The sequence below is a fragment of the Pelmatolapia mariae genome, linkage group LG12 (assembly GCF_036321145.2).
Source record: "Pelmatolapia mariae isolate MD_Pm_ZW linkage group LG12, Pm_UMD_F_2, whole genome shotgun sequence".
NCBI classification, from domain to species: Eukaryota; Metazoa; Chordata; class Actinopteri; order Cichliformes; family Cichlidae; genus Pelmatolapia; species Pelmatolapia mariae.
In genome coordinates, this window is record NC_086237.1 from 34,491,927 (window position 1) to 34,506,144 (window position 14,218).

The window sequence follows — 14,218 nt, forward strand, 5'->3', positions numbered from 1 at the left end:
GTAAACTGTCTTGGTGTGTGTGCATGTGTATGGTGTGGCTATACTAACCTATTGTGCCATCTACACTAACAGACCTTATCTAATCTTTAAAAACGGTGCCTGTATGCAGTCTCAGATTGCACTTCTCACCGCACCCAACTACACTGGTGCTATGTTGCATTTCTCTTGCTTCTGTAGAGATACTTTCAATTTAGTTTTATTTATAAACTGAGATTTCCTAGAAGATGAAAAAACAAACCTTACAATATTAGAGAGAGAGAACTCCAACGATCAGGCGATCTTATATGAATAAGCGCCTGGCAACAGTGGGAAGGAAAAACTCCCGTACAACAGGAAGACATCTCTGGTAGAACCAGGCTCAGGGAGGTACAGTACTGTACTGCAACCGTTTGGGGGGTAAGGAGAAAGTGAAGATCAAAATAGAGAGTATAGGCCTAAACACAAATTACAGGAGAGAGCAGACAAAAGCTAGTTTCATACAGCAGTGGCATGCAAATGCATCAAGAGTAAAAAGAGGGGAGTGGAGAAAAAAATGCTCAGTGCATTATGGAAGGTCCCCCAACAGCCTGATCTGATAGCATCTTCACAAGATGGTTTAGAGTGACCTGATCTAGCACTAATTATAAGCTTTATTGAAAATAAAGTTCTTAAGCAGAATTTTAAATGTAGATTCCAAACTCGGAGCTGGTTCCACAGGAAAGAGGCGCAATAGCTGAAGACTCTACCTCCTGTAGTGGCTACTTTCGGCTGCTGCCGTGTCACAAAGGGTTGCCACAGAAGGTATTTCCACATGTTTGATTTGGCAGTTTTACACCGGATGCCCTTCCCGATGCAACCCCAAAGGGCAGCTAAAGTTTCTGCCTCTTATTCTTTTTTTGCGCTATTTTTTTATAGATTGATTTTCAAAAAGACAAAATGCTTCTGGACACTTTGGGACAAACTACAAAACAAGACGACACAGAGTTGATACAGAGATTAGAAGAGATGTACGTGGCGTTGTGTGTGGTTAAGTGTGAGAATGTGCTTTTCGGTTCAGTTTGACATCAATGTGATAGAAAGGGAGCAGAAAAAAAGTCACAGACTAATAGTTCAATATGATTATATGGTGTTGTGTTTTTTTTAGCAGCCTTTGATGGTTGACAACATATCAAAAAAAAGTGAGGTAGTTGCAGCTAAGTCTCCACTTTCAAACTCAAAGAATATTTTTTCATACACATGCAGGGGCCTCCAGGTTCCCGGGGATCTGTTGGTATCAGAGGACCCAAAGGCAGGAGGGTAAGCAAATGGAAGCTATAGTAAACGATGATATCTCCATTATGTGACTCTTAATTACTGTCTGTTAATAAATAATACACCATAATTATGTTTGCACCCAGCAAATGAAATTAGCATCATGATCCATGTCCAGTAACCTGCTAAAAGGCACCATGGCTGCTAAACACTAATGTCGCTATATCTGTTGAAATGCTAGCTTACACATCTACAGTCTTACTCAGCCTCTGCCATTACTGTGACTGCTTAAAGCCCTGATTTATTGTAATTGTAATTTTACATCCCCAGTTGCAGTAACAATAGTTTTTTGTTCTTTTTTTTCCAAAATAATGAGAAGATGAACTGTGTAACATTACAGTAGCTCTAATTGTCTCTAAAAGATCCAGACATAATGACATCTCTTAAAGTACTTTTCTATAATGCAAAACCACAGATCATTTTAGAAGATAACCTCAGTGAGCCTCCATAAACCAAAGTACTGTATATCTTTCTATATAGAAGACGTAGCAGCTTATCTCAGAATCTTGCTGCATCTGCAGGTTTAAATCTGTCACTGGTGCTTCATTTTTTTCCAGCTTTGCATAATAGAATTAAGGAGTTATAGACTTTAATGGAAGAGTGCAAAATTTTGGACAAAATAAATAATTGATCTAATATGTCATTTTAGCCCCATTTTTACCCCTCAGCCGTTAAAGGCTAATGGGGTATAGATGTCACCCAGGTGGGCATGGCGGGCGGGTGATGTGGACACCCAAGTTTGTGAATGCAGTAACTTGAGAAAAAGGCAATGCAGGATTTTGAATTTGATACCAAAGGCGTAGCTACTAAAAATCTCAGTTGAGTTTGAATCTCAGTGACCTCAACCTCAAGATCAAGGGTCAGAGGTCAAGCTTGCTGAAAAACCTTTGACTATGATAACTCGCGAATGAAGCGGTGTAGGAGTTTTAAATGAATACCATAGGTGTATCATAGTTTGAATCTGTGACCTTGACCTCTTGGTTGGGGTCAAGGGGTCAAAGTTTCTGAAAATCCTGTATATGTGAATAACTTGGCTAACTTTGAAATAACTTTGAAACCGATAGCTTAGGTGCATACATAGGAGGCTGAGGGCTACCACGGGTCGCTGCCAGTATTTTTTTTTGTTTTGTTTTTTCCAGGTATCTCATGTACCCACCCACTTGTTGGAAAGACTTAATTTGTCCCTAATTATTCATCTCACATGCAAAATATATCCATATATGACTACTATACATTTGTGTCTGTTATAGAAATCATTTTTATCCAGTGTTTCAAGTACCTACACACATACAAACATTAAAGTTTTCACAAGCCTGCAGCATCCTGTGAAAACCTGCATATGACTAAGTTTATGTCATGATTCAGTAGCTTGTAGAAAAGCTTTTAGCAGCAGTAAATTGAAGTAGTCTTTTTCTATATTATTTTATCAGACTGTCAGTTTTTGAGGGACTTTTGGTACGGAAGCGTTTATGGTCTGAAAAGTTTCCTGGTCCTGTGACTATAAAAAAAGTCCAAGCCATCACCCTTCCACCACCATTCTCGATAATTCGTATGAGATGTTGACACGTTGTATTTGACTTTCACCAAACGTGACGCTGGCATTATGACCAAACATCTCCCACAAGGTCTTGTCTGACCAAAGTATGTTGTTCCAAAGGTCTTGCGGATTGTTCAGATCCATGTTCTTTTTATAGCGAAGAGGCTTTCTCTTGGCAGCTCTTCCAAATAAGCCAAAATTCTATCTTTATGTATTGGTACTGTCGTGAACTTTAACTTTTGTTGTGCTGACTGAGGACTGTTCAGTTTGATATGTAGGGTTTTTTTTTTGCAATTTCTATAAGAATTAGACAGTCTGAATCGGATTTGAGTTTGCTGAAATGTCCACTCCTGGGAATATTGTGGCATTATGTCAACATGTGGTCACTTGCTGATCAGTTAGTGAAGGGTGATTTGCAGCACCTGGCTGATACTTTCCTTCTTAATACCTATGGAAGCAGTAAAGGTGTACTTAGTGTTTCATAGGGCTCTGAAAGAGTGCAGTGAAAACTTCCTTTTTTACATGACTGTAATAAATAGGACTTTTATACGTTTTTGTTTGCTCTTGTTATGTTGTACTTCTACAGGGTCACAGAGCTCAATGCTTTTATCCTGCCTAATTACTATAAATATAACTAAATTTTCAGTCGTCACATTAGGCATTTTAGGTATTTGCAGGTTATTCATTAAAGTAATTTTCTTTCTAGTGATTTGACTGCACCATTTATTTTCTTTTTTCTTTTTTTTAAGAAATAAAGAAAGACTGAGTGCGAGTGAACTTCAAACTAATGTTCCTGTCCCAGTTAAAAGGATGTGAAAACTGATTATCAGTGGAAGGATGGATGGATGCTAAATGTTTGCACTTTAGATGTTCAGTCTGAATAAATAACATAATCAAGCTTGTCTTTTGTGCTAAATAAGTGAAAAAAAATTATTGCAAGTGAAGTTAGATTAGAAATCTAATGAAATTGTATGAATCTGTTTAAAGATTTGTTGGAGACAAGTCAGAGTATCTTGAATTATGATCAATTACTCTCCTATTATGCATCAAGAAAGTGAGACGTGATTAAAAAAAATTATTTAAACAGGAAACAGTTAAAATGATCCTACTGACGTGTAAATATTCTCATTATCAGACAAAACATTATATTTAAGGAAACAGACTTTTTGAGTGAATCTATTAATCTCAATTTCAGTTTCTTATTAAATTAAATGTATATTTTACAACCTGTTTAACACAAGTTTTGAACACAGGCTGCACACAGTTACTACCTCAAAAGGTTTCTCACTCCTAATACTGCTGAGTTTCTAAACAACAGAAAGCATAATTTCATTCTGACAGCTTAATGGAAATAGGATTTAATTAGTGCTCTGTATATATTCTACTCTGTCTGTTTGCATTATTTAAGATACTTAGAAAGGGAAAAAGAACTAGAATCACGCAGAATCAGTTCTTAAGTGTTGACTAAACAGTTTTGTTCATTTTAAAAGCAAGTATGAATCAGCTAAAGGATTTTAGCCTTTCCCAAGGCTTCTTCAAAATGACTTTAGTGTGAAGGCAGCACTGCTGTGCACAGTCTTGGAAAAATGAGGACAAAGTGTTCACAGTGTGGGCACTGTGCGGAGCTAATAGCCAGATGCCAACTATTTGCTAAATAGCCACAATCTTTGATGATGTCTCTCCAGTGTGGGCTAAACCATAGTATGCAATCAAACCAGAAGCACTGCCTCCCAGGCTCTGCTAAATGGGAATGACAAAAATGGAGATTAATTGCCCAAAATCATTAACTTTATTTGTTAAACAACATCCCCTTTAGTTCTGTTAAAGGCCAGTGTTTCTCAAACTATTCCTCAGCTTTTATTTCTTTGCATAGGGTCCAAGAGGTCCAGATGGCCCAGTGGGGGAGAAAGGATCTACGGGAATAAAGGTGAGCACATGGTCAAAAAATCAAAGGTGATGCTAGTTAAAAGATACGCAGAGTGTGATGTTCAGTTAACGTGTAGGGATTTATTGCTGCTAATATTATTCTGCAGCTGCCTTTGAGGAATGTTTGTCATTAAGTTTCCTGATTACGCACATCAAACGTGCTCCATGAAAAACAAATGGCTCAAATTTCTGCAGAGAAAACGACAAATCATGAGAATTTTTACAAGAGACTTTGTTCTGAAGACTGTGGTTATTAACTGTTTTTAGCATCTGAAGAATCTTTAGAGGGCACTCTTGTTAAAAAACAAATTTAACAACTGAATCTTAAATCAAAGAGCATTAAAATATTGATGGTGCTGGTAGTGCTTGTCAGTGAGAAACACTTAAACTCTGGGGGATTTGAAAAAGCTCAGTTAACCGATGGGTTTTTTTTCTTTGCAGGGCCCTGATGGCCCACGAGGAAAATTGGGCCTCCCTGGAGACATGGTGACAAAATTTCTTCTAACAGTAATTTTTTGCATTAGCACGAATCCTGGTTGCATTTGATCATGTAGCCTTCCAGCTTTCTCAGAAATAGCATTTCAGATAAACGGGCACTGTTGATACTGTAGAAGTTCAGTATTTAATGTTGCATGTATATCATGATCATCAGTTTTGGTTCCACTGTGATGGAAGCATGGTGCTACTCCAGCTGTAATGTCCTCAGCTGGTTCACAGTGTTCTTTTTTTTTTTTTTTTTTTTTTTTTTTTTTTTTTTTTTGTCTGTCCCATTTGGTTCTTTAGCCGTCAGAATTGTTGTCTGAAGACCAACAAGGATACCAAATGGATTTATTTTGCCAAATGGATCATCATGGCATTGCCGTATTGGTCCATTTGATCAACTTTTGTTGTTATTATTTATTTTATTTTCAGTAGTTACAGATGAGACAGACATGATTGGGGGATAGGAAAGGGAGAAAGAAAGAGAGGAAGGAAAAGAAAAACAGAAGGGAAGAGGGACAGTGAGAAAGGGCACTTACAAAGACAAAGAGAAAAAAAAAATCTCCTGGATCACCTGTTGAGAGAAAAAGAATAGAAAACAAGCAAAAAAAAAACAAAGCAACATACTAAACACAACACCATCATGTTAATCTAGCTAAGTGTAAACAGCAATAAATACTAAATATTGAATGTTGTTGTGCAGCACAGACAGCGCACAATGTGCTTTGAAGTAGCAGCTAAGAAAGGTGTAGTTTATGTCTACGAACAGTGAACACCCATGTGCACACCTGTGTGGATCAGCGCGCTTGTATACAGAAGGTTTCCCCATGTAACGGTCTGCTAGAGGGTGTGGAGGGCCATAGCCCCGTCCCCCAGGGCATGAAGCAGGCATGGAGGAGATCCAGGCTCCAGACATCCAGGGACCCCAGAGTGCGAGAGCCCAAGGAGTACCACCGGAGGGGCATCCGTGCCACCCTCCTGGGAAGGGCTGAGGAGATCCCCAGACGAGGGGTCACCCAGTAGCCACGGAGCAGAAGCCAGAGGGGGCTGCACTGGCGCGCCCGCCGGCTCTGCCGGCAGCCAGCTGTGCCAGAGTGAACCGAGCTGCAGGCCCCGAGGCCGGAGGTTCGAGGGCCCCCTTTGCCCCGGAAGAGGCCTGACCGAGCGACAGGCACCAGGCCCCGCCAAGTAGCCACCGGGAGTGAGCTGGTGTATACCTGAGCGCCCAGCCCCGGACACCAAGAACCACCAATGCACCGACCCCTGAGTGCATCAGTTACCGGCAGGGAGTGTGGTGAGGGGAGATAGGCCTCCACACTTTGGAGGGCCTGGGTGTTCCCAGGGAGGTGGAGTCTAAGACCTGACCTGACATATAAACACAGACAAACAGGCACACACAGACACAAACATGCATTCCCACCCTCATGCACACATATACAAACACTCAGCACTCATCCAACGTAGGAATAGACATATATGCACATGTACACACAATCGCACTCCCCAAACATACTCTATACCCCGGGTCCAGGTACCCTCGCCCCCAGAGGGGGAAACGGCACCCAGACCCAAGAGATGTGACCCTTTCCCCCCGGGGTGGAGGCAAGCAGACCGCCCCAGGCCCTGCAGTGTTCTGCAGATTCATAAATTAACAAATAATTCATTTTATTACACTTTTGTAATGTATTAACCATTATTAGTTGAGCAGTGAGCGCTGCAAAAGTTACATAAATAACCTTCCTGTCGTGATCGGGTCAAATCGCCTCGATTTACAACTTAAAACACTCATAGATATTGTGTTTTACATCTGATTGCCTCAAGGCCTTATGACATCCTCCACACTATGCACTTGAACATATAAAAGTGATGACCCTGGCCCCTGACCCCCTGAATGACCCACTGAATGACCAAATGAAAGACCCACTGAACGACTCATTGAACTACCCACTGAACTGAATTTGGTGGTGAAAATCACAATTTGATCTTATCGTGTTAAAATCATTGCCACTGTGATGGGAGAAATGCATTTTTTTCTTACTGAGTCACCCCCACTCTGGTGGTAGAGACTAAGATAAGAGGAAAGGAATTGAGGAAAATGAGAAAGGGGCCAGGTTTGGTGTGAATATATACAACAGTTGGTGAGATATGATCTCAGGTTCTGTTTAATATCAGTTGGCTGTAACAGTCTTAAAGCTCCATTAGATCATTTTTTTGAGTCTGGGTTTGAACACAATCAGGTCTGAATTAAGTTAATTTTTTTAAACTTATTGATAAATTTCAATATGACTGTCACTTCAATTATTTGACATGAAAGCTTGGCAGTTCTTACTCTTGGCACCTCCTGGTTATTTGGCAAATACATCAGCAGTTATTAGGCATAAGAAAATACTGAAAGCAAAATGCACTCGCACAAATTTGGGTCCAGATTCCATTTACCAAACTTGACTTTGATGGATAGAAACTTTACCAAGATAATTTCCTGTTTGTCAGGAAATGGTTGTGGTTCTCGTGGCTATCAGAGATTCCAATGCAAAACGTAGCTGTAACGTTAAACCTAATCGAGGATAGAGAGAAAGAGAACCAAGCCCTGTCCTAATTTTAACACATGGAAACAACACAATTATATCTAACTGGCTACTCACATTTCAAAACATATTTTTCTGTGTGTGTCATCGTCTGCAGGGAAGACTTGGTGAGCCAGGTGAACCTGGGCCTAAAGGATTTCAAGTAAGTTATTGGGGCTAACAAAGCTTTCTTTTAGGTCAGTGTTGAATTTGTTGTAAGCAATAGTAGTGGATAAGACATAGGTGTACGTTGCACTGTTTATCTCGTGGGGGTTATAGCATTTCAAAATATTTATGAGTACCTGGAGTGTGGGTGTAACAAATGGCTATTATTTTCAGGGTATCCAAGGCCACTCTGGACCTCCAGGAGCCAAAGGACTTGCAGGAGAGCCAGTGAGTTTTAGTACTTTTTTGAAGCTTTAACAATAGCTGCTTTTGTTGGTCACATTTTTTCTCTGGTGTTCACTCCATGTGGTTCAGTTATGCAAAATTTAGCTGTTGCAGAATTTCTTAGAAGATACGGTCATAAATCAGTGTCTCATTGTCTACTATAACTCAGAGCTCTGTAGCAGCTACTATGCACCCTTCGTGCCCCTGCATATTTAGACTGATTTTCTTCATTTTTGACCCTTTTATTCAAGCCTACTTAGGAACTTCTATCCTGTTTGAAAAAGCCTTAGACAGCCTAATCCTCTTTCTCTCATGCTTCCCAAATCTCACAAACACAAGCAGAAAAGTAGTGAGTTGGAGACAAGTTGATTTACACCATCTCCTTCCTCCTTCCCTGGCAGCCTTATTGTAGCCTCATTGTGTCTCTATAACAGCAGCCCAGTTTTTACATCTTTTAGGAGTTTTGGCTCTGTGTTGTGATGGCTGAAGATTAACTTATCTTCACAAATCCAAACTTTCTGCCTATTACTTGTTTCTTTTCACCTTTTCTTTTTACTCTTTTAATGTCACTTTCAGAGGTTTGTCCAAGATTAGAAAATGCTCTTAACCTTTGTATTGACGCTCCTGTTTTATTGCCGCAGGGACCAGCAGGGCCACCAGGAACGATTGGGCCACTTGGGGAGATTGGGCCGAGTGTAAGTTGATCACACAGTCGGTGTAAAACATCCAACTGACTTTTACATTTGGGTAGAATAATAAAGCCGTGACTGTTCCTGACAGGGGCTACCAGGGAAGACCGGAGAGAGAGGACCGCCTGGTGATCTTGGAGAGAAGGTGACGAGGATGATATGTTGTCAGAATTACACTTTTTTTATTGAATTATAATATCAAAACTGCCTTTGATGATTTAATCATGTCATTTGTGTCTCCAGAAAGGTCACAGTAAATATTGTTTTAGGTCTACTCTGGGATCATTGAGAAATTGTGATTTATTTCCTTAATGCTTTACAGAAATATCCAGTACTGAATACATTCAGACTCATTTTCCCCAAATTATGGGAAGTATAAAATGTAAGGAAAATCAGAATACAGTGATTAGCAAGTTACAAAGTTTGCAAGTTGGTACAGCAATGGTACAAGACTTTATTTATTTATTTATTTTTATTATTTTAAAACCTGTATGTATCGATCAGCATTAATGGCACCTGTACAGAATGTGTCCATATCACTTCCGCTAAAGTACCCCAATACCATCAGGGATGTCAGACGATCTCTCTCCTCTTTAAACCAGAGGATGCGGTTTCCAGGATTTCCAAAAAGAATTTCAAATCAGGCCACAGGATTTTCCTGTCTTTTTTCCATGCACAGAGAGCTCAAGCCCAGGAGGCAGCAGCAGTGTTTCTGGATCTCGTTTATATGGTTATTCTTTTGCCTAATAGTTTTAATTTGCATTTGTACATGTAGAGATGAACAGAGCTCAATGGCAGCAAGTTTCAAAAGTGTTCCTGAGCGCATGCAGGGCTCTGCGCTACAAAATCATGCCTGCTTTTATTGCTGTGCCGCCTGAGAGTCTGAAGCCTTTCATTTCGGAGGCCTTTCAATTCTGGCTTGTCCCTTGCATGCATAGATTTCCATTCATTCTTTGAATATTTTAATGATGCTATATATAATAAATCAATTCAGTTTTAGTTATACGGTGCCAATTCACAACAACAGTTGCTTTATATTGTAAAGTTCCAACAATATTGGAGAGAAAATCTCCACAATCAGATGATTTAGTAAAATCAACAAACACACTAAATCAAGTTTAGTGCGTTTGTTCTATACACGCCAATTTCTTAAACACGTAAAACAGATCTCAAACTCGTAGTAAAGATAAAACTTGTATAACAAAAAATAGTTCTCCAGTTTCCACAGGGTCTCATTTTTCTGAAAATAGTTTTGTACACAGCCAGAAAACACTGTAGATACTTTGGAAAGGAAATATCATGTGACATTATATGTCATATAGTTGAGGTGCAATGCTCAAGTTAAGAGGGCATCATCATAGTTGAGGGCATACCCAACTATGATGGGTAAGGCTGTGTCTGTCTGTTTAGACTTCTGCTACAGGTCAGTCTATGATGCTATGGATATATATAGCTGAGATTATTTGACCCTGCAGTGCTTCTATGACAAATGTTTTTCCACACAACATATGAGTTCAGAAGGTCTACAACAATTTTTATTTGAGAGGTATCTGTCAGACTAAACTCCACATGAAATCCGAGACTCAAGGTTTTTCATTACAATATTGCACTGTAATGGGATAAGTGTTACTCCCTTGACCCGTCAGTGGGTTTAATGTTGATGCACAGGAATAACCTACTGGATTTGGACTTATCTACCGAGATAGGTATAGACCTGTGAATACAGTGTAATTGCTCAAAGTTCAAGTTTTAAAAAAGTAACATTAATTCCAAAGCTGTATGAACTGCTTTTTGTATATATGTGACTGTTGTGTTCCTGTATGCTTTTTATCCACTCAGGTTGCTGTCTTGCCATTGTTAATAATTTCACTACCTTTCAGCACAAAAAGTAGTGAGTAGTAGTTTTGTGCTGGCAGATTAAGTTAAGCTATTAGTTAGTTAAGCTTTTGTAAAACGTCAGTTTTTACTCCCATGATTTACATCATAGTACCCTTCATAGCAGGTGGCACTGATTAAATTTGTCCTGTTGATATCAAAGATTGCATGTTAGACATTTAACACATCAACGGTAGCTTAACGGTCACGCTTCACTGTTTAACAGGGTGACATTGGTTTACCTGGTAGCATCGGTGAACAAGGCTTGATTGGCGAGAGAGTGAGTTTCCCAAGTTTTCTTTCTGTGATGTCTTAATGATTATGATGTACTGGATTTATTTAGTCTGCACCAAAATCGACACAAAGTGCTAAATGTTTGAGCGTGCAATTACATCTGTTTTTGCTTCCATTTCATTACTGTCTTTGTCATCAGGAAGAAATACAACTATAATGTTTTTGTGATTTGTCTGTCAGGGTGAGCCAGGCATTGATGCGGAGGCTGGGCCAAGTGGACCTGATGGTGCCAAGGCAAGTTTTAAAATACTTTAAAAATGTAAAAAAAGAGATGTGTATTAACTGTTTTTAATTGTACAGTCATGAGTGCCAGAATGATTATAAAAACATTTATCAAGTCTTCAGCTAGTAGTTAAATAATTGTTATTAACTTCGACGCTGATTAATTTGATCCTGAAGCTGTCAGTGAACTCTGCAAACTTTCCTGTTTACGGTAGCAGCTTACTGTAATTAGAACAAGTCAAGTATTGTTTGTGAGATATTGGCCTTTGTACAGTTGGAGTACATTGTGTTGATGCTCAGTGAAAACAGATAGTAAGCTATTTTAGGAGCTCTGCTGTCTGGCAGATAGTTTGACAGAAAAAAGAGGAAAAGCATAAAAAGTGTGCCTATTCAGCAAAGCCAAAATGTTGGAAGTACGGCTGATGGACCCACAAAGCGCTTTTTGCTCTGTCAACGTGCTAAAATGTGAGCTGAGAACACTGAGGATTAGAAGAATCAACCTGAGATTCTTTTCAGCTTCATGCTGTACAGGACTTTTTCTTCTGTTCAGCAGAGTAAACTACTTTGAGAGGTTTCTGGCCACAGTGCAGCTACCAGAAGAGATTAGCAGCTTTTGCTGTTGTTTGAGGAATGAAAGGGGAGTGAAAATCGGTGCATTGTAGTGGTTTATTGCAGAAATATTATGTAAACCATCAGCTGAAAATCACAAGATTAAACTTTTAGAAACAATGTTTACCAAACTATGTAATTACGATACTTTGACATGGTATGGACCCCAATATATTTGTTTTCACTGAAATGTCTTACAGTCTTGTCTCGTCAGAGCTACCAGCCAGTATTCTGTTTGAGAAGGTGGCAAAATGTCCCTGACTTTGCCAAATAAATGCTTCTCCTGTATTATAGTGTTATTAGCTCATTTGTCTAAAGTACCAAACTACCAATTAGAAACTAATCAAACTTACGGACAATGATTACTGAATGTGTCTTCACCCAAAATCGTTCTCAAGGTTCGGGTCACACTGTACGGGCAGTAACCTGTGAATTGTGATGGATCATGGGCTGCATGACTTACACATAAAAATCCTGTAACAGATAACGGAAATACTAAACAGCCTGCATTTAGATTAAAAATAACGATCACAGCCTCTGATTGTTGTTTCACCATTAGTCAGCATTAGTTCACAATTACATCTTAGAATATGAACATCGTTGTCCTGTGATAAACGGGGGAGCAATATATTGGGGAGTCAGACCATACTCTGTAAGTAATTTAAATAATCTTAAAATTGATTCTAAAATGTCCTGGAACCTAAAGTAAAAGGGCTAGATCAGGAGTAATGAAGATCACTCTTCATTCCCTGCTAATAAATGTTGACTGATGACTTAATAACAAAGTGTTAATTAAGGGTAAGGGGTAGTGGGGGTTGGAGTTTTAAACATGTGTTGATGTTTTAGATGAAGAACATTTTTTGAATTGTTCTAATTTTATTTTTAAAGAACTTCATGATGTCAGTGCTAGTTAGCACTAATGCAGCCACTCTGGGGAAAACAGTGGTTGAAGATCGTGGCACAGCTAAGATTATAGTGACCATGATCGTGTTGCCTTTGAAATGGTTGCTTTGAAGGCAGGGACCAGATCTGTGACTACTCACAGTTAGCTTAATTACTTACATTCAGAGCACAGCCAGAACCTCATAGATTTGAAAAAAAAAGCCTCCAAGAATACAGTGAGCGCAACACAGTTGCTGCAAAACGATGACATAGATGCTCTGCATCCTTGATTTTATATAGAAATAGAACCAGAATAGAACCAGTTAAGTCATGCAAACAACATGACATGCATGCACTGAGTTGCAGTCATTGTTGCAGGCTGCCTCAGATTGATTGCAAAGTTGGAACTGTGTCTACATTTATAGACAATAATTAAATGCAAACCTTTACCAATTTGTCTCAGTCTTTTTTTCTAGTCACAAGGAGGTTGCATTTTATTTTTGCTCTGTTACTGAACCACAAAGGACCATAAAACCTGACAGAACTGTCAGCCTGACTACAGTGCTGGAAAAAAAACTGAAGTTGTTCTCGTTTTCCTCTGTTAATAATGGCATAATAATAATATGCCGTGTTCTCTAAGGTCTAAGTGCGTTTCTTGGGAATCTTCAGTTCAGTCTTGCATTCTAATGTGATACTCATTTGGGATAGTCTGTTTTATTTCTCGTTACTTTACATGAAAAAGCTCCACTATGCCTTTTCCTAAAAAGTACTGTCAGACAGCAAGACGGGTAGACTTTCTTAGAAGACGACATTTCGGCTGTAAAAAGTTAGACGGCCAAGAAATTGTCAGTGAAACAAATCTGTCCTCATGATAATTTCTGATGATGTAACATCATATTTACAGCCAAACTTTGTCCTACTTTCTTATGATACTTGATACTCTGGGAGCACAAACACCTTAAAGAACATGTCAAGTCAAAATGACACTTTTTAAATCTTTTTTTTAAATCTCTGAAATATTTCCAGTACACTGCCTGTTTGGTCTAATAAATTAGTCATGCTTTTGTGTCATCCTGGCTTAACGGCTGTAGCTCTGTTTACAAGCTTGGAAACTGCAGCTAGCTCAGAGTGCTGGAGTAAGACTTTTATATACAGTTAGCTGTACCGCTTGCCTTTTCTGCGCTTAGACGTCTGTTACTGTACAGAAATGCTGAATACCAGTCAAGATTTTATGTATAACCTGAAGCTCTCCTCGGAATCAAACTCCTCAGGCTGGTAGATATTAACTCCTTACACTACCAGCAGGCATCTCCATCCGCTGTTGTGCAGGCCTCTCAGTGGGCAGTATCATTAATGGCTAATAAAACACTGTAACATATTTATTCTGGGCTTGTAAAATACTTTATTGGATATAAATAATGATACTTTGTTCAAATATATGAAGCTATGGATGTTTGTAA

At 39.1% G+C, this 14,218-nt stretch overlaps 1 protein-coding gene across 3 annotated transcripts in view; it reads left to right on the forward strand.

Annotated features, from left to right (window-relative positions):
- col27a1b (collagen, type XXVII, alpha 1b) overlaps nucleotides 1-14,218 on the forward strand; it is a 67,070-nt gene that overhangs the window by 40,558 nt on the left and 12,294 nt on the right. For all 3 annotated transcript variants that reach the window (XM_063489663.1, XM_063489664.1, XM_063489665.1), the window contains 9 exons: nucleotides 1,222-1,275; nucleotides 4,701-4,754; nucleotides 5,195-5,239; nucleotides 7,916-7,960; nucleotides 8,137-8,190; nucleotides 8,829-8,882; nucleotides 8,968-9,021; nucleotides 10,978-11,031; nucleotides 11,226-11,279. In XM_063489663.1, coding sequence (XP_063345733.1) covers nucleotides 1,222-1,275; nucleotides 4,701-4,754; nucleotides 5,195-5,239; nucleotides 7,916-7,960; nucleotides 8,137-8,190; nucleotides 8,829-8,882; nucleotides 8,968-9,021; nucleotides 10,978-11,031; nucleotides 11,226-11,279 — 468 coding nt within the window. The remainder of the gene's footprint in view (nucleotides 1-1,221; nucleotides 1,276-4,700; nucleotides 4,755-5,194; nucleotides 5,240-7,915; nucleotides 7,961-8,136; nucleotides 8,191-8,828; nucleotides 8,883-8,967; nucleotides 9,022-10,977; nucleotides 11,032-11,225; nucleotides 11,280-14,218) is intronic.